At 32.6% G+C, this 27,096-nt stretch overlaps 1 protein-coding gene across 5 annotated transcripts in view; it reads right to left on the reverse strand.

The window, feature by feature from the left end:
• Positions 1 to 27,096, reverse strand: part of snu (ABC-type transporter snustorr) — a 225,669-nt gene that overhangs the window by 37,307 nt on the left and 161,266 nt on the right. For all 5 annotated transcript variants that reach the window (XM_089646631.1, XM_089646634.1, XM_089646633.1 and 2 more), the window contains one exon: positions 2,125 to 2,243. In XM_089646631.1, the coding sequence (XP_089502757.1) occupies positions 2,125 to 2,243 (119 nt within the window). The remainder of the gene's footprint in view (positions 1 to 2,124; positions 2,244 to 27,096) is intronic.

A 27,096-nucleotide genomic window follows, 5' to 3' on the forward strand; every position in this document is an offset into this window, starting at 1 on the left:
CTGTCTGGGACAGACCACCGCCGGCCGTATGGAAGCTCCCCGCTCACTTTCCGTAATTAAGTGGTTAATCAGTTTTAGATAGAATTAAGAACCAATTTTTGATCCCTGGGGGTAAGTGCCGAGTCATAATATGTAACATGTTTACTTAAATATATTCTCCATGTTTTATAATGTGCAAAAACAAAACTACTGCTTTCATTTCACTACAATCAGTAGAACCTGTAATCCTTTGTGTGCCCATGCCTTGGCGACAGTTTCATGCTCTGCCCATCCCGAACATTACTCGAGGACCGAGTATTGGCGCGCAGAAAATCTGCAAAGTTCGGGATGGCATTTAATATAAAATATGGCCGGTAACAGTGTGCTCATCGTTGTTTACTGGGGTAAGTAAATTATGAAACATTTGTAAAAGTGTCTTAACTAAATACTCTGAAACTAACTACGACTCTGCAAACAGAAGAAATTTACTTTTCCGAATTTGCGAGTAATTTGCGCTCCCATGTAAAAATGTCTATTCATTCAAAAGCAGATTTTACTTTTAAGAACTAAATGGTGATATTATAATGCGAGATGCCTATTTACTGTCAGATTGATTTATTGACGAATCACAGTCAGCTTAACCCCCTTCGTTCTTCAACAGTTGATTTTACCCCTCGCCATTATCTTCTCGTCTATTAATTCCTATGTCTGTGGTTGCAAAGTTTAGAATAATTAAAAGCACAAACAGATAGACGCGGATAGTGACTTTGTTTTATACTATTTAGAGATATCAATGTATTGTCACGATTACGAATTTACTAAAAGTTGATCAAGAAACGGCCTGTAGTCCCATTTTTAGTTCATTATGATCTGGGATGTTGCGGCATGTTCCCGAACGTTCCAGACTATTCCTGATGTTCTGGTATGTTGTGGAATGACCTCGAATACTCTCTAATGTTCTGGACTATTCTAGAAATTTCCAAAGGGCTAAACTTCCAGCCTTTATTTCTTCAATTGTACGCATTTCAGGTAAAAATGGGAACCGTTTTCATGGATGGGGGATAGAGGACTACCACACCGTATAACTCCCTTGATCGTACCGGGACTCGTTTCTGAGTTACCGCACGCACATTGTTTACTTACTTTTAAAATATATATTGATAAAATTGTATAAATAATACACAAAAAGCAGCAGAATCGCAAGTAAAACAGATTCGTGAAAAATCACAGGATATTGTAATACAGGGTTTTCCAATAAGAGGTGTTATTTTGATATTAAATTGTAAAAGATCAATGATTTCGTTGCTTGTGTGGAACGTAGCGCCGTTTTGTTGAAAGTAAACGTTGTCCAAATCAATATCATCCAATTCCGTCCATAAAAAAATCATTAATCATATCTCAATAGCGCAATCCATTCACCGTAACTGTTGCTCTAGCCTCATTTTCGATAAAGTAAGGTCCAATGACTTCGCCGGACCATAAACCGCACCAAACAGTCACACGTTGAAGATAAAGAGGCTTTTCAACAATAACTTTTGGGTTTTTCGAGCTCCAGATGCGACAATTTTGCTTGTTGACGAAGCCACCGAGGTGGAAATGGGCCTCATCACTCAAGATGATTTGCATTCGATTCACTCAAGTGAATTTTAATAATTTCAATGCGTTGTTGAAGCATGTATCGTTCCATTTTTACTAATGGCGTAGTTTCTACTTATCAAATGTAAAAAAATGACAGCTTCAAAAGTAACATCTACCGAAATAGCGGGCCATTAAAAATAACACCTCTTATTGGAAAACCGTGTAGTAGTATTTGCGAAGACGAAAGTTTATGAAAAGAATAAACCAGAACAAGGACAACTGCTGCGGAGCGATCAAAAAAGAAAAAATCACGAAAATATGCTAATTTTCTTATTATTCTCCTTCAGATATCTAAATTTAACACTATCTAATTCGTCAATAAATTGCACTGAAATATTGTTATTGTAGAGTCACGTTATCTAACTCAGAACAGGTAACACCTAGTGAGGTAGGTAATGTAAAGTGTTAAGCATACAAATTAAATTAAGTAGAGAAATAATATAATGGTACCTACTTATTTTTATTTTTTTGTATAAAATTGTAAAAAAAAAACATGTATAAACTCACCCTTGGTGCCAGGCTTTCCCCCGAGCACCCATATCTCCCCGGAACCAAGTCTCCGCCTCCCTACAATGCAGGACAGGAGGGTGGTTTTACCGCATCCCGAAGCTCCTAGCAAGCCGTATCTAGAAAACAAATAAGGAATGATATAAGAAAGATTGTTGAAAACTATCAAATGATTGAAAAGATTAATACAAAAACATAATTTGGGAGGCGTATTGGTACCGCCGCCCCGAGAAGTATTAATGCCACAGGTCATCCCAAGTGGTTCTTCCGGGTTTATGTGGTAGATTTGTTCAAGTTTGATGCGTCTTCAGTGGGAGGGATGGATCCATACGTCGTCACTCCCGGAGATCCTGATAACCAGATTCACACCTTCCTCTCATACCCTTATCCTTCCCAGAATATCCTCTTTATCCTTAGGCCATCCATACAGCTTCCTAAATGTTGACATAAGCCCTGAGGGAAATTATGTTCCTCAATAAAAATAGTACTACTAATACTATTTTTTCTTCCGACTTTATGTCCGGGTTCAATCTTCCCCACAGGAAAATCTAAACCCTTCCACACACTTTTCCACAAATGATCATTTAGTCAATCCACATTATGCAAGTGCATTATATAAGCATAATAAATTCAAAATAGTACAAAAACAACATGTCAAATCACCAGAGATCAAATGGGAAAATAATTCACCGATTCCAGATATTTTCATATCAGAGGTTTCGGCTCGGTAGAACTTCTAATTGGACCTATAAATCCTACTGATCCCTAAATATAAATATTTAAAAAATCTTTCGTAATCCTACATGTATTTAAAATGACTGATTTTTGCATTTTTATGTATAAATTCTTAGACAGATATAATGCCAGTAGCCGAAATAACAAATGGGTATATTTTATAGTCTGAAAATACCACATTTTTTTATATCATTTCCTAAATCTATGTATTTTCTTATTTTTTCATTAACAGTTTTTTGAATATTACAGGAATTTGTTGGAATAGCGACATCAATGATAAAAGTAATTTTTTTAAATTTTGTCATGTAAAACAATATCAGGTCTATTAGTATCTAGTATCTAGTACTATTTGAATTATTATGTAATACATAAATATTTCAATTTCTAACTAACTAACTACATAATTCGCAGCTATATAATAATATTTTTTTTTGGTTTTTCTTTTATATATTTTCAATAATATTATTATTAAATTTACAACAAAAAACAGATTATTTTTAAACAAGTTCTGCTGTGTAATTATTATTACTCGTGACAGCTGTTTTGCTCTTCAGAGGCCGTCAATAAAGTTTTTTTGTGAATTAAATAATAATATTGTTGAATATATAAAAGAAAAACTAAAAACTAAAATGGAGTTCTGCAAATTAAACTTGATAACAATAAAAAAAGACTATAAAATAAATTAATTTAACACAAATTATTTTACATACTAGCTGTACCCCGCCACACGTTGCTGTGACTCAGTCTGTCTGTGCAGATGAGAAACAATAGCGCATGTTGCTTAAGTCCAACAAATGGCGCTGTTTAAAAAATCATATTTTTACCTGTCACAGGTGACATCTATATAATATAGGTACATAAAACACAACCGTATTCGAATGCAAAGTAGTGTTAAAATTTCAAAGCAATCAATGAAGAACTTTCGAAGATTTGAAATTTTTAACAAACGAACATTTACATTTTTATTTGTATAGATAGATAGACGGATTATAACAATAATATCTACACTAATATCTAAGGTACATTATAATTATGTGATCGAATAATAGTTTGAAAAAATGTATTTATTCGATTCTCTGTTTTCAGTCAATCTGGAAGGAGATTGTAAATGGGCACACCCTTATGGCTTATGCTTCTTTTAACACTTGACTGTATTAGTATGCAATTTATTAAGTTGTAAAATAAAAATAAACTTTTTTTATTTTCTAACCTCTGTTATGAAATGAACTTTCTTAAAATTAAAACATTCAACCCCGCAATATATTATTAAAATCAGGTACTTTGTATTTTTAAATATTTTCATATGGTAACCCCTTGGGGGCGTTGACCATTATCGGAAGGGCGGAGCGAAGGGGTCCTCAGTCCAGCAGAAGAGAGACCAGGTCTCTTTGGTTTTTAGCTCTTGTAACGAGAGGGTGTTACGCTCCCCGCTTTGAATTCGAGACTTGCTTTGCTACACAGTGTGTTTAAAGTGTTTGTCAATTAATTACTAGTATATTTCGATTCATTTTTTCTACTGCCTGCCCCCCGGACGTCTACAAAACTACCTGCGGTATCGTTCCCTGCTTTATTTTTTATTAATTTCTGTCTCTGCTTTCTTCCCACTAATTTAACATCATTCTTTCATTCTTTTAACCGTCCACAAAGAGATTTAAGCTTTTCCTACGCGTAGATTCCAGTGCTGTAATATAGGTCTTTTTGAAGGCATTTAAAAGCACCACAATAAAAGTGTTTTATTTCCAAGATATCCCTTTGTTCTACCCACTTCTAGAAGGCGTATGTTCTCTCTTAAAACCAACGAACTGAAAACACGGAACCCCGCTTGAGCTAGCCAGGTATTCTTAAATACATATTACATTTCTATACGCGGTTCGATTCCGTGGAAACGCATTATCTAACACCTCCAATATTAATTATGCACAGAGTTGGAATTCAAACCTAAGATTTCAACCACTGACCTTTGTAGGTATCTATAGTTCCATTAGGTAATTCCCAACAATACGACAGCAAAACAATACAATATGCATTTAAATAATTTCATTGTAATGCATACGAGACTTTGATCATATTACAGAACAATAATTAAAATAAAGTTCGTGGTGTACGAACCGCCAAAACAATTTATTTAACTTTCTCAAACTAAAACGAAAGGCAGTCGTGATTTTGCGGTTGATGTAAAGTAGTGACATTGACTCTCATCAAAATCCCATTAGCAAATATAGCCATGCGTACAGGCATCACACGAGGACAGTACAATACTGTTTTGTCCCAGATCCGGACTTTGACAAAACTGTCCTAGTGTGAACAGTTGTTTGGAAGGCAGAACAATGAACCAAGACACTTTACCAGAGATAGATGGGCGAGCTATTTATGCAGGATGGTGTCTTACTCCCATCTTCGCGCCCGGCCGCGTTGTCCGCGTGTAAACGCGATTTGACAAAACAGTAGGACAATAGCATTAGGATTTATATGTCTTATACTGATTTATATTCTAACTATACAATTGTAAATGTTCTCCCAAATGCCCTGGAAAGAATCTCAGACTTGTGATGTCCCGAAAGAAACCATTCATCTGTTCTGAATGCAATTACTAATGTTATCCAAATTGACCCTGGTAATAAATTACATTTTTGCGATTCTTTCAAGGATAAAGAAACCATCCTGTCACTTCGAATGCAATCAACAATGTTCTCAAAATTTGTTTTGACAGCATCGCCATTCCATTGTAAGAATATTATCTATTAAATACACAATTTGGCTGTCCTGAAACGGGAATCCTTCCCAGTTGGACAGACAAAGTTCATTTTGTTTTGTATTGTTTGTAATTTATGTATTTATAAAAAAAAATAAAAAAATGTAAGTATTAGATGTCGCGTAATTGGAACACGACAATACATCTTGGTATAGAAAAATAATATTTTTTGCGAACTCGCTCGTAACGCGCGTCATCGTGTATCCGCGTTTGAACTACAGTATAATTGTTGTATTGTCCCATTGGCTTGTCCTGCGCGGTCAAAGTTGTTCACGGAGCAGAGACACTATTGTACTGTCTTCTTTATTGCCCTCGTGTGATCCCGGCATAACATTGAACTTTGTCGGTGACAACAATTTGATTATGGTTATTTGTTATTTGGATTCTAAAGATGCCTTTCTAGAATAGACAACAAGCTAAATTAATGGTGAAAGTATTATATTATTTCTTGAAGGTTTCCTCATAACTACATTCGTGACAAATTGAGAAGTCGTAGCACTTAGGTGAGTTCCATATGTATTATTTAGTACAGAGGTTCCCAAACTTTTTTGTCCCGTAAACCACATGCCAAATATTTTTTTTCCGTAGACCCCATGCCTGCTGAATATTGAATTTTTAATCATTTGTTGTTTTCGTAAAAAGATTTCCTTCCCTTGCCTTCCCTACAACCGGGTGGCGATATAGTTCCTCTGTTTTTGCATTGTGCAGACAGGGGAGCCCTTGTGAGGTATTAAACCAAATGAAAATGGAGCAGGATAAGCAACGGTAATTTCTTTCTGTAGCTGGCCCTAAAAAACTGCCCCTTAAGTTCTTTGTTAGCGCTTATTCCGATCAGTTCTTCTTGTCATACGATATCCGATTCTTCAACATTCCATTTCTACAGTCAAAATGTCCTCAAACTTAATTTTGAAGTCTGTGTGAAGTACATCTAAATGTTGAACGTCATTATTACCCTGGACGTTTTTCGAAAACAAGTTGGGGAACTAGGAAAATTCGCGGCTTCCAATGTGCAATGTTTTGGTTCAATGACGAGAAAAGGAACGCAGACTCTATTTACATACCTCAATAAACAACTCTACGATATATAAACATACAAATATCAAATAAGTGATTTCTCTGTCTATTATTAGTATTAAGTTTACTGTGTTATTTGTGTTAGGTGTATTGTGTCATTTACGGAACTCCTAAATATTATGTTGAGGTAAATGGGGGTCCGCTCGTGTGTACCCCCATTTGAATCTCGTGGACCCCCAATTTTTTTCTCGCTGTCATAGACAAGCCTATATCGACCCCTGGGGGTCCATATAGACCACTTTGGGAACCTCTGATTTAGTACTATATCATCTAATTGAGAATTACATTAATTTATATTATTTGTTGTTATTAAGGTCAGTTTTATACAGCGTTATTTATGGAATCGTTTCAAGGGCGCATTACATGGGTATTATTAAACATTGTTATATTCTGTTTTTTTACGTATTTTTAATGCGTTTTTTATATGTTCAATGCCAGTTGCGCATCTTAGATTGAATTTCAAAGTTCATTCCGATAAATTTAAAATTAAGTGCTTCGTCTAAATATTATAATTTATATTATGAAACATTGATACAAGAAGGCTAAATATTTCTTGTTTTTCATACATTTTAATGCTTTTTCATTCATTCAGGAGTTAAAATTATGTACATAATTATTTTAAATCTTCTGGAGATTAAATAAAGATAAATTAATTTACGATTTTATTTTTTGGAATAACTTAGTGAATAAAACCTAAAATTGTAATATTTAATTATTGAAGACAATATTAGCGATTCCTAAACGAAAATCTGAAACGGAAAAATCAGAAAAAGATATGGTCACATCTAGGACTCGAACCCAGGACCCTTGCCCTGCCGGGGCACCGCTCTACCAACTGAGCTAATGAGACCCTATCTCTTTCGGTCGTATTTAACTGTATCATACTTCGAATAAGAACTACCAACATTGTCTTGATTTTTCTCACCGCACATTTCTATTGGCAACAATCTTTATGTATGATCGCAAGATTCAACCCGAACTAAATGTAATGCAGACAGTGTCTTTAGATAAACATATCTTATTTTAATTTTAATGTGCGACATCAAAATTCAAAATTCAAAAAAATATTTATTGCACAAAAAGAGTACAAAGGGGATAGCAACGATAAATGTTGCGATCCTGCTTATAGGTTACATCATATTTCTTCCAGCTAACCCAACAAATAATTGACTTTTCTGCAAGTCTAGGGATGAATATATAATATAATAAACACTCGTTTGATAAAGACAGAGATGTTAAAGTCCTCCATACTTGCAATAAAGGCCACAAGCTTGATAGACTAGAATCTTTAGAAATTACTCGCTTAATTAATAAAATAGACCCTAACTTTGTAATGAATAAACAATTAGAATCATTTGCCAAGTCTCCGCTCTTGTATCCATTGTAATTTTCATAATATTTTCAACATTAAAATATGTAGTTAGGTTAGACCATCCCTACTTCAATGTAAACATGTACCCTTTCAATAAGTAACTTTGTAATTAATAAGCTATTAGTATCAGTTGCTAAGTCCCTACTTTCTTAATTTCTATAATAATTTCTCAAATGTAAACATGTATCTTTTCAAAAAGCAAATATAATCCCATCATAAATAATGATTTGACAATAAAATTAGGTCATTAATAATGCATATTACCTGTGAGGTTTTTTCCCTAATAAATATTGAAATGAGCTACAAACCCAAGGTAATTAGCTTACTGGAATTACCAAATATTTAGAAATTCCACAATCTTAAACGACTTAGTAACAAATAAAATTGATTAAAACCCTATAAACTACCCCTCTCCCCCCTCCCCAATATGTTGTGTATATAAACCGTAGACTAAGAATTTTGTGTACCAGTCTGAAGATGGCTTTGACGAGCTGAAACCGGTTACGGTCAAAATAAAATTAAGTGGAATAAAGTTTTTTATTTGTTTTATTATAATATATAATAAAGTACGTTTTTCATTTTAGCTATTTCATAAATATCAATATTTTTTTTATTTTACTAGCTGTACCTCGCCAAGCGTTGCTGTGGCTCAATCTGTCTGTGCAGATCAATGACTAAAAAAAATACTCTATGCAGACAGAGAAAAAATAGCGCGTGTTGCTTTTACGTCCAACAGATGGCGCCGTTTTTCATCAAAAGCTTGTTTGTCCAACAGATGGTGCTGTTTTTCAAAAAAGCATATTTTTACTTGTCACAGGTGACACACACATATATATAATATAGGTATATTAAAACACATCCATATTTGAATGCAACGTTACATCAAAATTTCAAAGCAATAGGTGAAGAACTTTCGAGATTTAAGACTTTGAACAAACAAGCATTTTAGTTTCATGCAAAATGGCAGATATAACCTGAATTAATTAATTGATCCTTAAAGTGATGTACAAAAAAAAATCTGTTATCCATGAATGTAATGTTATGTGTATAAAACAGTTGCACACACAGTTCACTCAAATACTTTGTCGATTTTTTATCAATATTAAATTTGCTGAAAGAACACAACAAATGCCGACAACTAGAATTAGCTCTAGATTGAACATTGTGGCGGTACATATTAAAACATCTTTTGGCCAAAGAAATTATTTATATCAGGCACCACTTATGTTTAATATTCTTCCAAATCATATTAAGTCTACCAATTCCTTAGTTAAATTTAAAAAGTTAATTAAGATTTGTCTTAATATTTTTTCATCCTTGTCCTTTCTTAAATAATAAGATTTTATATCCCATTTAAGTCCCATTTGCTAAAAACTGAATGTCACCCTATTTGTCTTTATTATCTACTTTGCTTCTTCTTTTGAATAATGATTAATAATTAGTTATGGTTCAAATATTGTTACAATAAACTGTCAAATTACCCATCTGGTAACACTACTTATTTTTTCTTTAATTTTGAAATATTTTGTGTTTGTATGTAGAATAATTTTATGTTTGTGATTACTCTTATGTTTGTTTCACTCAAATGTAAATTGTTAACCTCGATACAAGCTTAGTCCTTGTGAGGTTGATTTTTATGTGAAAAAAAACGTGTTTTATGTATAGTGAGATGCAATAAATAAATAAATAAACGTTGTTGTCCCAAGTGTTGGGCACGAACTGGAGTAATCCGAACTCGATTATCAATAAAAAAACATTATTTGGGGTAAACCAACAACAATAACAAAAATTGTGTTTCCGCAATAATGCTTATTTATGATACAATAATTCACAAACAAAAATAAATAATATTTAGCAAAGTGTTTTCAAGGATAAATTCCTCGTGGAATATAATACGCCAAACGTCTGCGTCGTCTGTTCACAAGGAATGCCAAGCAATATTGCCCATTAGATGGCAAAGAAGGTCTGATCGGAATATTAACTGTCATGTCACATACAAGTGCTCTGCTACATAGATGGACGCTAATAATGCTTACAGAGCATTGTATATATTAACTTATCATTATGGTAACATTGGCGCCCAACGTGGTGCAAAAATATGAATAAATATTTTTTTGCATGTTGACAATAAAGCAGTAAAAACGGTCGAATGATGAGTTCTAGCGTCATGAAATATTTAATTAAGAATAAGTTTGTTCAAATCACATTATTTTTGCACACAATCGACGTATAATTGAAGATGTGAACATCATCCACGAAAAATGCCGATTGTCGTCATATACTCGTGCGATTGTGTGTATATTTAAATATGTATGTGTTTGTATGTATGTATGTATCTATGTATGTGTGTACATATACAGGGTGTCCGGAAACTCGTAGTACAAGCGGGAAACTGGTGAATCTACATCACATTTGGAGTCGATTTTGAAGTATATTTTTTTTTATTTGAGCTTTCGTTATCGAGTAAATCGAGTTTGAAGTTGATTTTTTTTTTTTTTTTTTAATCAAATTCTTATAAATTATTACTGAAGATCAAAGTACCCAACTAATTAAAACTATTTGAAAGTAAAACAAATGAAGAAACTCGGATTTGAAGCAATATTTTGAAATCACCCTTGATTTAACCCGGTGTAATCATAAAATATTTCTGCTCTGCAGGGTTAAAACATCTGTTATTCAACCCTTAACACCAGAAAAAACTTTAACCCTAAAATAGCCGAAAAATTTTTTTTTTGGTTTTTTTTTTTTTTTTTTGAAAATGCTCAAATCAAAAAACTTTATGTTTTTTTGGGTTCCCCATGTGGTGTAGATTCTCCAGTTTCCCGCTTGTACTACGAGTTTCCGGACACCGTGTATATAGAGTTTTCCAATAAGAGGTGTTATTTTGATATTCAAAGAAAAGTGCCATTTTTTAGTAAAAATGATCGAATGTTTATTTTATTATAAAGAAGAAGGTATGCCGTTAATAGTGAAAAATAACATCAGTCAAATGACCACCATGACCACGCCTACAGGACCGTATCCTTTTAATGAAATTTTCAATAATTAAATCGCAAAGTGGCTGCCTTATGTCCTCGATAGCCTCACGAATTCCATCTTTGAGGTCTTGAATCGACGCTGGGCTGTTGGCGTAGACCTTCTCTTTCACGTGGCCTCAAAGGAAGAAGTCGCAAGGTGTTAAATCACAAGATCTCGGTGGCCAATTGTGATCACCTCTTCGAGAGATAACACGGTCCGGAAACTTTTCCCGTAAAAGATCAATGGTTTCGTTGCTTGTGTGGCACGTAGCGCCGTCTTGTTGAAAGTAAACGTTGTCCAGATCAATACCATCCAATTCCGGCCATAAAAAATCATTTTATGGCCGGAATTAAATACACATAACACCTCTTATTGGAAAACCCGATATGTAAGTATACGTGTATTTTGATATGTGCATGTATGCGTATATATATATATATATGTATGTATTATATATTTGTATGTATGTATGCATCATTCTTCCTAATAAATTGTTGTTATGTGCATTCTTGTAATTAAATTAATTATAACTGTAACTAACCAGTTACTATTACACAAAGAATATTGAGATGAATGTTGTGCTCACCTATAATTAGAAACATCATTATAACCATGTATAAATGTAAATTACTGTAAAAATTATGTGATGTATTCTGTTGACGAGCCAATAAATAAATAGATAAATTGGTGTCATATAAATACATTTATCATATTATTTAATTAATACCATTCTTGAAAATATTAATAAAAAAATTTCTTACTGCGCTTTGAAACTAATGTAACCACCTAGTTTTCATCGTTTAATACATGTTTTTAGGATTTATAAATTTGGCACATTATGGCCAGCGAACGCTCTAAGGTTTTTGTAAACTTGGCATAGTATGCCAAATATCAATTAAATAATGCCGTGATAGATTTTACCCTCTCTTTGAAAAAACTTTTCTTCAAAAATTAATACTAATACCCATATATATCAATTATTATAATATATTACAATTTTTATCTGAAAAAATAAGAAAATACACAGATTTAGGAAATGAGATAAAAAGAATTTGGCATTCTCAGACTATAAAAATATTACCATTTGTTATTTCCGCTACTGGCATTATACCTAGCTCTCTCCTTCAAAATTTAGGCGTATTAGATCTGTCAAAGAATTTATACATAAAAATGAAAAATTCAGTCATTTTAAATACATGTAGGATTACGAAAGATTTTTCAAATATTTATTTTGAGGGATCAGTAGGATTTATAGGTCCAATTAGAAGTTCTACCGAGCCGAACCCTCTGATATGAAAATATCTGGAGTCGGTGAATTATTTTCCCATTTGATCTCTGGTGATTTGACGTGTTGTTTTGGTATTATTTTGTATTTATTATGCTTATATAATGCACTTGCAAAATGTGGATTGACTATATGATCATTTGTGGAAAAGTGTGTGGAAGGGTTTAGTTTTTCCTGAGGGGAAGATTTAACCCAGACATAAAATCGGAAAAAATAAAATATAATATAATATTTATATATCACTATATAAATATGTATTTGTACAGTTTTTTGTAAGTTGACTTTAAAGTAGAAAGCTGTCGATGTGAAAGCACAAAAATGAACTAATATTAGAATTTAATTTTGAGCATATATTTAAAGTAGATGGTTTGCTCCTGTCGTTAGGATCATTGAAAAACACCGATTTTAGTTACATGCAGATATGTTTTTTTGCTTTTTATTTTGTAACATATTGACCAAACTTTATTTATATAATTTAATTGTCGGTAACCCGGTCGTTTATTGAAATACAAATATGATAAGGTAAGTAAATTTCCAGCCTCTCTGGAAATAAACGCGTTCTTTATAAATACACGTAAAAAATGTTTTAAAGCAACGAAATCTAAATTTAAAAACATATGTAATTCCATAGAGTGATGTCTGTACGAATGTGGATGAGTGCAAGCGAGATGGAATGCTTGCAAGATCGTATAAAAGGCGATGCACGTTAGTTGTGTGACTTTTTGGTTACAAACAGCTCCCCAATAAATACTAGTACATAGATCACCTTAGAGTATTAGTGCATACTACCCGACGCGCTACAATAAAGGAACGATAATTCTCCATACCGAAAATTTTAATTCTGATTGAACAATCGAAAAAATGGAGGAACAGTATTGATTAGTCTCTTATTCTTTCGTAATCAAATGGATTTTTCAAAGCTCCATAGCTTATAATTAAAATTATGAATCGAGCTAAAAATAATTGCAATGGGTTATAAATTTCCAACAACAAGAACCACTGCAGATTTACAGTTCGCTAGTGCTCGTCGTTCGTGTGTTTTTAATGTTTTTAGTAAAGCGCGCAAAGTGATTTCCTACCATCAAAAAACAGAATGTTATGCATTTTGCCTATACACAGGCGTTCTCAACAACAAATCACCACATTATTTATATAGAGAGGATATAGCATTATTTTACATGAGGTAAAATTTATTTTAATTGAATTTTAATTACGAGTGAGAAACAAGGAGAAAAAATACATACAGGCAATAGCATGCTTCATTACAATTAATATTATCATTATTCTATGCATAAATACAAGCAGGTAGTTTCAACAATTATTATTTTATTGATGCAATAAACACGATATGATTGCGAAGGCTACTGTTTGTACTATTTGTACTGGGTAATGTGGAAACCAATGAATTATTCAAGGTAGCTAATTCATATAAAGTGAATGAATAATGTTCCCTAGTGAATTTAAATGTTGCATGTAGATAAGATATCTTGTAAATATTAGTTATAGTAAAAATAGTTTCCCCGAAGGCCTTTTTGGAGATACGCTGTGTGGAGAGACTTTTTGAGAAAAGCGAAGAGTAGAAGTTCTGGGAACGAAAAAGTGGTGGGTATGAATCTGGGGGTAAGTGTGTCCAAGAATGACAGATCTTTCCAAAACCTTCTAGATCACAAGGCCGGACACTGAATCAAATCACCCTCCTAACTTTTATGGGAACCTCCAAAAATTGTACTTTTATTTTTAAATTCATTAAACATTTAAGAAGTTTTAATGATTAAGAATCAATGGAAAAATAAAAATAAAACTTTTTTTGTGTAATCGCGTAAAAGTTAGGAAGCTGCTTTGAATGAGTGTCGCGGCCTTGTGATCTAGGAGGTTTTGGATATATGTGGTGATCTAGGAGGCTTTGGATAGATTTGGTGATCTAGGAGGTTTTTAATAGATGTGGTAATCTAGGAGGTTTTGGATAGATGTGGTGATCTAGGAGGTTTTGGATAGATGTGGTGATCTAAGAGGTTTTTAATAGATGTGGTGATCTAGGAGGCTTTGGATAGATGTAGTGATATGGGAGGTTTTGGATATATGTGGTGATCTAGGAGGCTTTGGATAGATGTGGTGATCTAGGAGGTTTTAGATAGATGTGGTGATCTAGGAGGTTTTGGATAGATGTGGTGATCTAGGAGGCTTTGGATAGATGTGGCGATCTAGGAGGTTTTGGATAGATGTGGTGATCTAGGAGGTTTTGGATAGATGTGGTGATCCAAATGTGGTGGTCTAGGAGGTTTTGATCTATCCCACCCACTGCGGCGCAAGGCGACGGTTCGAGAGTAATGGCAATATGTCGTATCTCCCAAATTACTATTTTTGTGATAAATTACTTTTTTTGACATTTTATTACTTTCCTCGCTAGCGAAGATTAGTAATAATTTTGAATTTGGTGAAGGGTTTGATTAACTAAAAAAAAACAAGTAATGTAATTTGAAATTTATGATACGCGACGTGCACGTGGCACGAATAGCTGACGATACGTGAGACCAATACGCTGTGACTCAAGCATTCTGTCTTCCGCACGGCAACTGCGTTATAATGGCAAAACAGCGTATTTGAAGGGTTGTTCTGGCACACTGTTGTATTTTAAGTTGCAATGTTCTGTCATTACAGAAGTGTTTTTATGCAGTTACAGCATTGTGGCATCGTAAGTTCCTCGGAAAGTAATCACAATCTATATAAATAAAAATGTAAATGTTCGCTTTTTCAAAATCTTAAATCTTTAAAAGTTTTGTTCGACAAACATGTTTTTTTTAAATAGCTTCATCTGTTGGACGTAAAAGCAACACGCGCTATCTTCGTTTCTCTATCTGCACAGACAGTGTGAGCCACAGAAACGCATAGCTAGGAACAGCTAGTAAATACATAAAAGTAAATTCATACAATGTAGCTGGAGGAATGGCGTTGATTGAACGCTGTGAACTGTCGGGACATTGTCAGGCTGGAGATAGGTTAAAGAGGGTCAAAGGTTCTTCTTCAACTGGCCTCTCCTAATCCTGATCCGGCCCGCTAGGCAACTAGTTCGAAAAACATTTTTGAAACGTCGTTTCTATCGGTGTGCACAAATACATTCAGAGGTGTCCTCTTTAAAATGATTTGTTTTGTATATATTTGTAATATGTTGAAAATTATTTTCTTACGGTGTAGGAAAAAATGACGAAACATTTTTAAGCTCTTGTTAACAGGAACAAACATATGTAGATACTTATTCAGAACAGATTTTTTTCATTCTTAACAGATATTGTATGACGCAGCGATTTCTTTGAGTATTATTTGCATATGTCATAAGTCGCAAATAAAGATTTCCTGTTTGTAAAAAATAGCACTATTAATATTATTTTTAACATTGGTTAAAACTAGGTTAAGACAGTATTGACTGCAAGTGTCATAAAAAAATGGAAAGTTTCACGTTTTGTTAATTTTCAATACATACCAACAATCTTTACAAAATCTGGTATTAACTGATTCTGAAGTAGAACGAATTATTGTGATGGGAAAATATATTCAAATAATTTATTGTGTATGGTTCACATAATCGTCCTCAAATTCAATATTAATTCATAAATTTCCGTTTTGGAATTGCTAATTTATTGTTTATTGGTATTTTTTACCCGTCATTGCACGAGATTTAAATTTTTTTTTTTTTTTTTTTTTAATATGGTTTTTCGTTTTGTTTTTTGGCATTTGATTGCATATTGCGGTGATCCATAACTCATGATGGAAATGTCGTAGCAAGTAGATAATAATTTTGTATGTATGACAATTCCAGACAAAAGAATTTATACAAATTTCGAACAAGAGATCATCGTTGAAGTAAAGTTTTATGATAAAAAAGAGTTAAATTAATTTCATTTGAATCATTGAAATATTTATTATTAAGTAAAGTAAGCTATTTGTAAAAAAAATTGTGTTTTTTTTATAAAACAAACTTATAATATTGTTGAAATGAGAATGAATCATTATTTATTTTTATTTTATTGAATATTTATTGAATTCAAAATTATTAATAATTTGTTTTTTGATATCTCCAAAATTGACGAAGTTATCAGCCTTTAAACTGAACTTGGGTAAAACGTATGCAATGGTGTCTCGTGACGTATAGTTGACGTCACGTTTCAGTACAATTCGTAATTCTAATGGTTGTGCTGCAGTATTCAAAAGCAGTAGATTTCACAAGCTTTTCGGCCGATCTCAAATATCAACATTTTGATGGCCATCTTATGTACTAAAAAGTATTTTTCAAAAATTAAAAATGTTCTATCCTCAGCATCCTCTAATTAATATGATACATTTGTATAATCATAAAATTTAGCTGTAGGAGATAACCTCATTCTGTTTACGCTTGGACCGATACTCTTAAGATATTTTTTCAAGCATTGTTCCCATGCATACCCAATATTTTAAGTTTAAAAAAATCCATACATTTTTTATGCCGAAACGTTAATTATATGAAATTCCCTGCATAGAAAAAAATCGCAAATAAGCTCCGAACATTATTAAAAACACGTTTTGTTCTGTTATAGAGGGTTTTCCAATACAAGGTGTTATTTTGAATAGCCCGTTATTTTGGTTGATGTTACTTTTGAAGCTGTCATTTTTGACAAGTAAAAACTACGCCATTAATAAAAATGGAACGATACACGTTTCAACAACGCATTGAAATTATTGAAATTCACTTGAGTGAATCAAATGCAAATCATTTTGAGTGATGAGGCCCATTTCCACCTCGGTGGCTTCGTCAACAAGCAAAATTGTCGCATCTGGGACTCGGAAAACCCAAGAATTAATGTTGAAAAGTCTCTTTATCCTCAACGTGTGACTATTTGGTGCGGTTTATGGTCCGGCGGGGTCATTGAACCTTACTTTTTCGAAAATGAAGCTGGAGCAACAGTTACGGTGAATGGATTGCGCTATCGATAGACGATTAATGATTTTTAATGGCCGGAATTAGATGGTATTGATCTGGACAACGTTTACTTTCAACAAGACGGCGCTACGTGCCACACAAGCAACGAAACACAACGAATATCAAAATAACACCTCTTATTGGAAAATCCTGTACAATGTTTTAGGCATTAAAAAATTCACAGTGTATCTTTAAATGAAACTAAAGCATTTGTTGACAGATTTTTGCTCTATTTCAAATGAGTCAAGTTTTATTAAACATTTTCACTATTTTCGCTAAAGTTTTTTTTTAAATATTAGCGCGCTCTCTTTAACATCCGTATTTGCATATCTCTCTTTCACATCATCTTTGAACGCTTACTACAGGGCCTTAAGTTTAAGTTAGTGCGTTTTTAACCACTTATAGACATAGCTTCCACACAAACCACCTACAAGGCACATAGCATACAAAAGGAAGTATATTATTTGGTGGATGCATTAAACTTATGAAATATGAACATAACCTCAAAATTTTAATATATTCAAACGGTGCTTGAAAACGTCAAGTCGGTTGGCACGATTCCAAATTGTAGTGAAGTACCATTGACTCTCACGTTTTTCTAGACGAATGATTTCTTTAGTGCTGGTCAAGGGCAACCAAAACTAGAAGTTGTTTGTGCTAGACGTTAATTTTTTATTTAAATATGGTTAATTGAAAATTTTGAAGGTGTTAGAAGATGGTTTGCATGTAAATGACACGGTAATTTAGTAATATTCTCGTGGTTTATCATAATCATGTTGCATATATTGAAATCGCAATTAACTAATATTTGTTTGTTTATAATTAGATAGCGACTAGGAAAAAATATTAATACAGCACTCTCGAGTGAGATTGGGAATTTCATTTTTTTTTAATAATTGAAGAATTTATAAATAAAACGATTAAATTTTTTTAATGCATAATTATTTTTTTTTAAATGTTTAAATTACTTACAAAGATATAAAAAAAGACTTTTCATTAATTGAGCCTGTGGAAGTATTGCTTGCCCACTGGATAAGTGACGATAACGAAAGGAGTGGAAAATTAGTTATGATCGGTTCCATGATGACTCTTCAAAATGACAATTCAGCACACCTATAAAAAGTGCTATAAAGTTATGAAAAGTGATGAAACGAAAACAAGGTTAAATAGTTTATAGTTAATAGTTTTTGTTTAATCACTTTTCAAAACTTTATAGCACTTTTTATAGGTGTGTTGAATTGTCATTTTGAGTAGTTATCATGTAAGCAATGGTGACCGGATAACTCATCAAAATGACAATTCAACACACCTATAACAACAAAAACTAGATTAAATAGGTTACATATGTAACATAATTTTTGTTAAATAGTTACATATGTAATCTAGTTTTTGTATTTTAAAGGTGTGTTGAATTGTCATTTTGATGAGTTATCCGGTCACCGAATTTATTATACAATGATATTTACTATTGATAATTTATTAAAACAAACACAATAAAATAACATTTTCAACAAATGAGTTATACACAGAATCTAAACTATTCTGTCTCCACAAACTATTTATTTTTCAAACTATGAAATACATATTTAAAAACAAAAATAAATTCAATATAAATGAAAACAGAATCAACATTAGAAATAATAATGTATTTTATACTCCCCAAACGAACACAACACAAATGCAAACACACTACAGTTTCATTAGACCTCGTACTTTCAATCTTTTACCGAAAAATATTCAAGTGATTACTAAACCTCAATATTTAAAAGTGTTAAAATTATGGCTTTTCGATACAGCAGTTGAAACTTTTTCTATTTAATTTGTATCAATTCATGTTTCTCATAAAATATTCGCCATATATTACACTAAACACTTATAACTTCATTATACACTATTGTAAACACTTTTTATACAAACCGCTTAGACAAAATGTAATCTTGTTTTTGTTTTATTTGCCCACAGTTTGTTTATTTCTAGGTACAATAATATAATAACTTAAATATATTACCCACGCACAGGCTGCGCTTTAGTGGGTTCCCATTATTCGTATTGTTTTATATAATATTGTATGCAATTAATGTAAAAATTGGGAAAAATAAAGAAATTAAAAAAAAAGTGATTATAAAAATAACAATTTCTTACAGTTTTAATTAAATATCACAGCCCTGATAGAAATATATTTGCGTTGTTTCAGCACGTCCGCATTTTTATTCTCGTCTGCCATTTGTCATAAACTTTAAACTTTAAAATGCCGAAGTCCAAGACGTTTAATGGTTGAATGCTTGAATATGGCATTGTAGTTTGGACGTTGATGTATTTCATGTCATTTCATGACTTTTTCTGTCTTTTGTATATTTAGGAGTGTTTTGAACTTGAGTTTGCAGCTTGTACCACCTTTCTAAATGATTAATTAAACCACCAAATTGTCGCGTAAGGTGTAAGGTTATATATTACACATTTTCTAAATGAAGAATCTCAACATATTATAGGTATAACGTCTGTCTGTTTGTGCCCTTAGTTCTTCTAAACTAGGCAACGGATTTTGATAGGGTTTTTACTATCATATAGAAAATTTCTTCTGGAAAGTTTATATATACAATACATGCATATTATATATATAGAAAGCACAAAAAAGTCGACCACAGCGTCCGTCTGTTTGTGCGCCGAGTTTTTATAAACTACGCAACGGATTTTAATAAGGTTTTTACTATCAATTGAAGAATTTCTTCTCAAAGATTTATATATCCAATACATGCACATTATATTGACAAAAAGTAGAGAACAGTTGAGCAACGTGGGGTACACGTCGGAAAGTCACGATTATACTAAAATAAAGTCGCCATCCCCGTTTGTTTGTTTGTGTGCTTAGTTCTTCTAAACTACGCAACGGATTTTGAGAGAGTTTTCACAATCAATTAGAAATTTTCTTCCGGAAGATATATATATAATATACTCCTAGAATATTTATAGAAAATAGAGAACAGTAGAGCAACGCTGGGTACACGTTAGCAAGTGTTAAATGAACACTTAGTGTCAAAAAATATTTTTCGATGCAAATCAACATGTTTCGGAACCAACGATTCTATCATCGTGACGTCATACATACTTCTACATCATCAGGATATAGGTATCGAGCGCGCCTAATTACGGAGGCAATTGAAATCCACGTAAACCCCAAAAATATTAAAAAGGACGATAGTTATTAGTATCCGGTATTAGACGGCTTCACCAAAACTTAACGCAGAAAACCACATCAAAAGGATTAACGATTGCAAAACTGTATCACTTCTACATTAATAAACACACACTTGTCTTCACCACCATCTAGACATCTGCCCTGATGGTAAAACGCTGTAGGTACTAAACGTTCGCGTTGCATAACAACCCAAAATTTAATTGTATTGTAACCATAGACATATGAATATTAGTAGACCTGCCCTAAGTGATTAAAAGCGTACTATCCCCACTCCCCATACCGGTTCCATTGGAGCCGGCTGTGCTCGCGTATGGCCTCAAGTGAAATTTGAAAACGTGACGTCATCATTCATGCGCGAACTATGGTCGAGGCATCATCGGTTCATTTTACGAAATAACACGGCAAAATGTTGACTTGTACTATGAAAACTTGTAAAAATAGATGTGAAAAAGAGAATAAACCCAATTGTCGTATTACATTCTATATATAAGCATTATTTTACTTTATTTTAAGCTTATTCACACCGTATTATATGGATCAGTTTTAGAAACATATACTATCACATCACAATGTAGCGATTCTCAAGTGTGCTCATCGTTGTTTACTGGGGTAAGTAAATTATGAAACATTTGTAAAAGTGTCTTAACTAAATACTCTGAAACTAACTACGACCTTGAAAATAGAAGCTGCCTTACTTTGCCGAATTTGGACTTCGCAAATTAGTTCATAACGTGGCGAGTAATTTGCGCTCCCATGTAAAAATGTCTATTCATTCAATAGCAGATTTTACTTTTAAGAAGTAAATGGTGATATTATAATGCGAGATGCCTATTTACTGTCAGATTGATTTATTGACGAATCACAGTCAGCTTCACTCCCTTCGTTCTTCAACAGTTGATTTTACCCCTCGCCATTATCTTCTCGTCTATTAATTCCTATGTCTGTGATTGTAACTTAGAACGCAATTGACCTTAAGGCGAAGTTTAATGCCAAATGACTATTTTGATCAATCTTTATAAAGAATTGGTGTATATTATGAAAATCAAAAAATATGCTGTAGATAAATTGAAGGTTTTCTTATCGCTTCGCTTGAGTAGAATACAAATAAAAAAATAAATTTCTCAATAAACAATATAAATGCAAACTACTACAAAAAATATTTTTTCGATAGAAATGTATGAACGCATTAAGGAAACAACTTTTAAAAAATACAGTTTTATAGATAAGATTATCTGGGACAGTTTCACTTGATTTACTTTTTTTCTTTTATATAAAATTATTTACAAAATAAGTAAAAACCAGTTTTTTGCATGAAATCGAACGTTTCTAGACTCCGTATGTCAAGCGATTTCAATGCCTATTACTAACGATCTAAAGTATACCAAGAAAATACACATTTTTGGCTTATAGCTTCTTTTTAACTAATTTGCGACCCTTATCGGAGAAGTTAAGGCTCTTTGGACAGAGGTCAAGAGTTCTAAAGCAACAATCAAAAATGATATTCTAAAATTAGTTTCAATATTCATTAATGCTTAAAACAGCTTTATATTTTAGTAGTTGGATCTGAAGGCCCATGAATCAATTTCCTAAAGATTTTGTTCTTTCCTTTCTTCCGCCATATAAATTTCTTACCACCAATAATCCTTAATAAGGAACTTTCATGAAAAATATTATGGTTTAAAGAACATTTATTCAAACAGATCAACAAACGCTGATTCTGAACATAAAAGATTTATTATACTATAATAATTACATGTAGAATTAATATATCGTCATTTGAAAACAATTAAAACCGCGAGGCACTCAAACGCCCTGTGATTGGTTGGTGGGTTCTGACAGCACTTACACCGCTACCTTACGGGTTGGCCGGCCGCGTGTATTAAAAATGCAGACAATTTTGCGCCAAGTTGGGCTGCGTATATTCGCACAGGGTAACTACTGCGGTTTACAATTTATATAAAATAATTCATATTTTTTGGAAATCTTGCCAAATTCTTAAATTGGTTTTTTTGTTTTCATACCGACCCGTGTGAGTATAACCTTACTGTTAACCCACAAAACCGAGGTACGTATGATGACATGCGCAAATTTAGATCATTTTTGTGGGCTTTGAAAAATACAAATACATAATAACTATAAAATCGACATTTGTAAAAAATAAATAAAAGAATACTGTATTTAAGTTATGTGAACATACCAAAAAAAATTGACTGGAGGATATATTATTATTGAAGTTTCTGCAAGGAGAAAAATGAGTATGGCTGATTCATTAAAATCCTGTAAAAAACTTGACGTCAGGCCATTTCCTAAAAAAATATTAATATATTCAGAATATATCGGAACACGTGTTCATGCAGCTTCTCTTATCCTGATACAAAATTTTAGAAGCGGAATTCTTACGCGGTTCATTAAAAAAAACAACAACAATTTAACTCGACAGAATTCCGTACGTTCAAACTGACAAATAGTCAATATTGGTTTATTTTTGTAACCGGAAATAACAACAATTTTACATTGAAATTTCTGAATATACAAATATGTATTTATGTATTTGCCGAAACCGTATATTTACAAATGTCAATAGATTTGAAAGTTTAATATTATTTAAAGCATTAGTTTTGTTGGTAAATATACAGAAAATAAGGACGTAAGAACATGACATCAGTTAGATAACAACGAGAAGCAATTTTAAATTGATTTTTAGGCTAGTTTATTATTAATGTTTTAACTAAACCCAAACTGACAACCGAATAACCTATTTTAGGGTCATTGGTTCATATTTTAGCTAGTAAATAACCACTCTGTAAATTGCTATCTCAACAAAGGCGTAACACACCGAGTGAGATGGGCAATACGTCATTATTGTAATTAAATGGAATATAAAAATAATTAAGCAAAAAAAAATAAGAGAAGGAAAAAACAAACTTTAAAACTTTGACATCAACAATAATGGCCGCCTAAATAACTATTGCAATGTATTATTTTCCATTTCCGTAAACTGAAATACTTACTTCTACTTATTTTCTAACTACATAATATTGATTGGATTATTTGTACAGCTCCGTTTTCGTGAGAAAATCACCACATATTACATGCATTTCCCTATTTTCTGTATATTTAGATTTTCCCCTGTTTTTAAGCTTGTAACAAGAATTATGCGTAGATTTTCAGCATGTAAGTAAATAAAATATTATTGTAAAAAATGTTTAGGAGTATCGGTATTTACACATTATATTGCGTTGTAAAATAAATTCTGTTACCTTGAGCAATGGTTATGCTGGTTAAAGGTATTTATTACCAATAATTATGACAGACATTTAGAAAAAAGTAAAATTTACCACCTATACAAAAAACAAAGGGTATATGATAATTAGCAGCTACTAACGAGGGAATTTTAGATAAAATGGTGTGAACTCGTGTAAAGCCGGGTATCACTTCTAGTTTATATAAGTGTATTTTTTTTAGATTAGGTCCACACGGAAGGCCCTGGGGAATATCATTTCCCTTAGGGCCGATGTCATTTTTTTAGGAAAAGAAGGAGAGTAAGATCTGGGAAGGAAAAAGGTATGAGGAATGGGTAGGAATCTTGGGGGCTTGTCCAGAAGTGACAAACGTTTGAATTCATCCATCCCACTGCGCCGTGCAAGGCAATGGGTCCAGAAGAGAGGAGAGGTAAAAAGATTTCCCTCAACCAGTCTCTCCAATCACATGAGAATGGGTCGTTCGTATAACTCGTTTTTTTCATTATTTTAATAGCTCGTGAGGGAATGATTTGTTGGCCTCTGTGTTTCCTCCCTCCTACAACAAGAAGACTCGTTCGAATCCTCAAAAAGACTCTCCACAAAGCATTTACAAGAAATTATTTTCTTCAGGGCCTCCTTTGAAGAGTTGATATAAGAAAAGAACTCTGTCTCTATTAAAACGGCTTTTGTTTATTTTTCTTGCCTATTCAGGAAGTACGCTTTAAAAACAAACTTTTTGGTTAAACTTGTCCATGAATGCGATAATAAGTAAGTAGGTACCTACATAACAACTTAAAAAATATATTGAAACGTCTTCAAGGTCTGTTTTCGGCACGTGTCTATTTTGGTATAAGCTTTTGATTAGTCTTTCAAATGAAAAAAATCCCAGAAAAAAATTATCTCCATCCAATGTGACGATATAATGTTATTCCATTTTGCCCTTTTACATCAAACAAAATTATCCACAGAGATTTACATTAATTGTGTATTATTCATTCATATTCATACACACATTTCTACTTCCAACCACTTGGGTTCCATACATTCTCCTGACACTCATTTATCAGCCCATCACCTCTACTTGCCAAAAGGATAATCTATGTCACCACTTATATCGACCTTTTTTAGGGATTGGCGTATCATTGTAATAAGCCTAACTTTTCACTCCGAAGCGTGACTTTGATCATGTTTTTTACAAACACATATAGAAATATATGTCTATAATTATTTGCTATAAATACGACACAAATTTAAAATAAAAAATATATTAAGTTTCAAAGTCACCACATTTTGGTTGCCCGGTCTCGGTTAATTTATTTATTGCATCTCACTATACATAAATAATGTTTTCTCTCATAAAAATCAACCTCACTAGAACTAAGTCTGTATCAAGGCTAACAATTTACATTTGAGTGAAGCAAACATAGAGCAATCACAAACATAAAGTAATACCATATACAAACACAAAATATTTCAAAAAGAAAGAAAAGGTATGCATTGAATGAGTTTCCGGATGGGTAATTTGACAATATATTGAAAAAATATTTCAACCATAACTAATCATTAATCATTATTCCCTAGAAGAAACAAAGTAGATAATAAAGACAGCTATAGTGATACAGTTATTAGCAAATGGGACTTATAGAAAATCTTATTATTTAAGAAAGGACAAGGACAATCTTTTGTCAATATAAACATCTTAACTAACTTTATTATCCTATCCTATCATTATCACCTGACATCTGGGATTGTGTGTTATTTACAATATGCTGGCTATCATTCCGCCATCCCAATATGAAAGTATAACCATATTGGAAAGGGACATACCTAAAAAACATGAACCATGCTAAACAGTACCACGTTTTTAGCAATGTCAATTTGTAAAAACCAAAGAAATGCAGAAATATTCAACGATCAATAGGTACGATAAACTATTTCAATAGAACAATTAAAATATATACCGATTTGATTCAGCTATTTTGATGCGGCTATTATATGAAATTTCACGACCAGAAAATTGATTGTTATGGTTATAAAAAGATCTCAGCTGTGGACGCTGTGGTATCAGAAATCGAAGTTTGACGATTATGTTAGGTTTTCATTACTGAAAAACTGTATTTTTTACCTGGTATAAATACTTGAATTCAACAATTTAGCATGAACAAATATGTCCAGAGCGTGAAAACCATCTCTTGCATCGACCACTGATGAAGCAAAACTGTTTTGTAACAATATAAGTGTGATCTTTACAGTGGTGACACATTTGTTGCTAGAATAAGTAGATAATACAGAATCAAAGAGATGCATATTTCCTAAATGTTATAAGTAGGTTTAAAATGTCGTTCGTGCCTTAATTTCTTAACAGTCTTACTTTCAAAGATTCCCTCTAGTACGCCGCTGCAGCGCTGATATAAGCTATACGGTGAGGAGGGCCGTATACTGCTCGGGTTAAAACGTTTTCTCATAATAGTACTCATGCAAGATTTTTTTAGACTGGCACCACTTTGTTCCAATCCTCAAAAATACGGTAATTTTTGAATTTCGCGTTTAGTTGCTAACTTCACATTTCTTCAGATGACATTTGCGATATCATTGACCCGTTCCTCGTTGAATAGCTTCGAAATTTTGCCAATTTGATTATCCGTTCCGTATTTACTTTGGTAAATCGATTTAACATATTCCTCTGACAGTACTGCTAATGGGTATTACTGTTTTTTTTTACATATTCACTGCGCAGCAATCGGTATTTGTCACATCAATCAGATTTTTAACAAAGTCCGCGATCTCTATCTTAATACCATAGTAATACGTCCTTAATCGGGCGGTTTAAAATCTGTCAGTCACTAATACTGCAGTACGCATACGCAGAGACAAAACTATTTATTCTTAATAATATTGCTTATGTGCGGGCGCAAACAAATAAGCGTAACTTGCAAAAAGGGTATTTAGGCAAAATAATTAAATTAACGCTATCTACGAACACTTAGATTATAACGAACGTCGCGTTTAACCTTAAGGGTAATCGTTCGATCTATTAAGGTGGTGGTAGTTTTTCTTTCCTTTTTCTTTTTATTCTTTTTTCAAATGTTAAATTGCCATGTTCATTTGGACTTACTTATTTGCATTTTTCAATATTGTGGTAACTACTGTTTGAAGAAGTTTTAAACAAAAATCATAGTGACTGCTTACAAATTTTATAATTCATTATTTGAAAAAAATTTTTTTTTCATAAAATATATCATAATTTATTATTATGTAGGTAGGTATTTAAGTAGTTACTCAGAAATGTTTTGATTTCAGAGGAAATTTTGGCTATGATTTTTAAATAAGGAAAAATTATGAAACTC

The sequence above is a fragment of the Hesperophylax consimilis genome, chromosome 25 (genome assembly GCF_061612785.1).
Source record: "Hesperophylax consimilis isolate HC1 chromosome 25, BYU_Hcon_1.0, whole genome shotgun sequence".
In the NCBI taxonomy this organism is placed as follows: domain Eukaryota; kingdom Metazoa; phylum Arthropoda; class Insecta; order Trichoptera; family Limnephilidae; genus Hesperophylax; species Hesperophylax consimilis.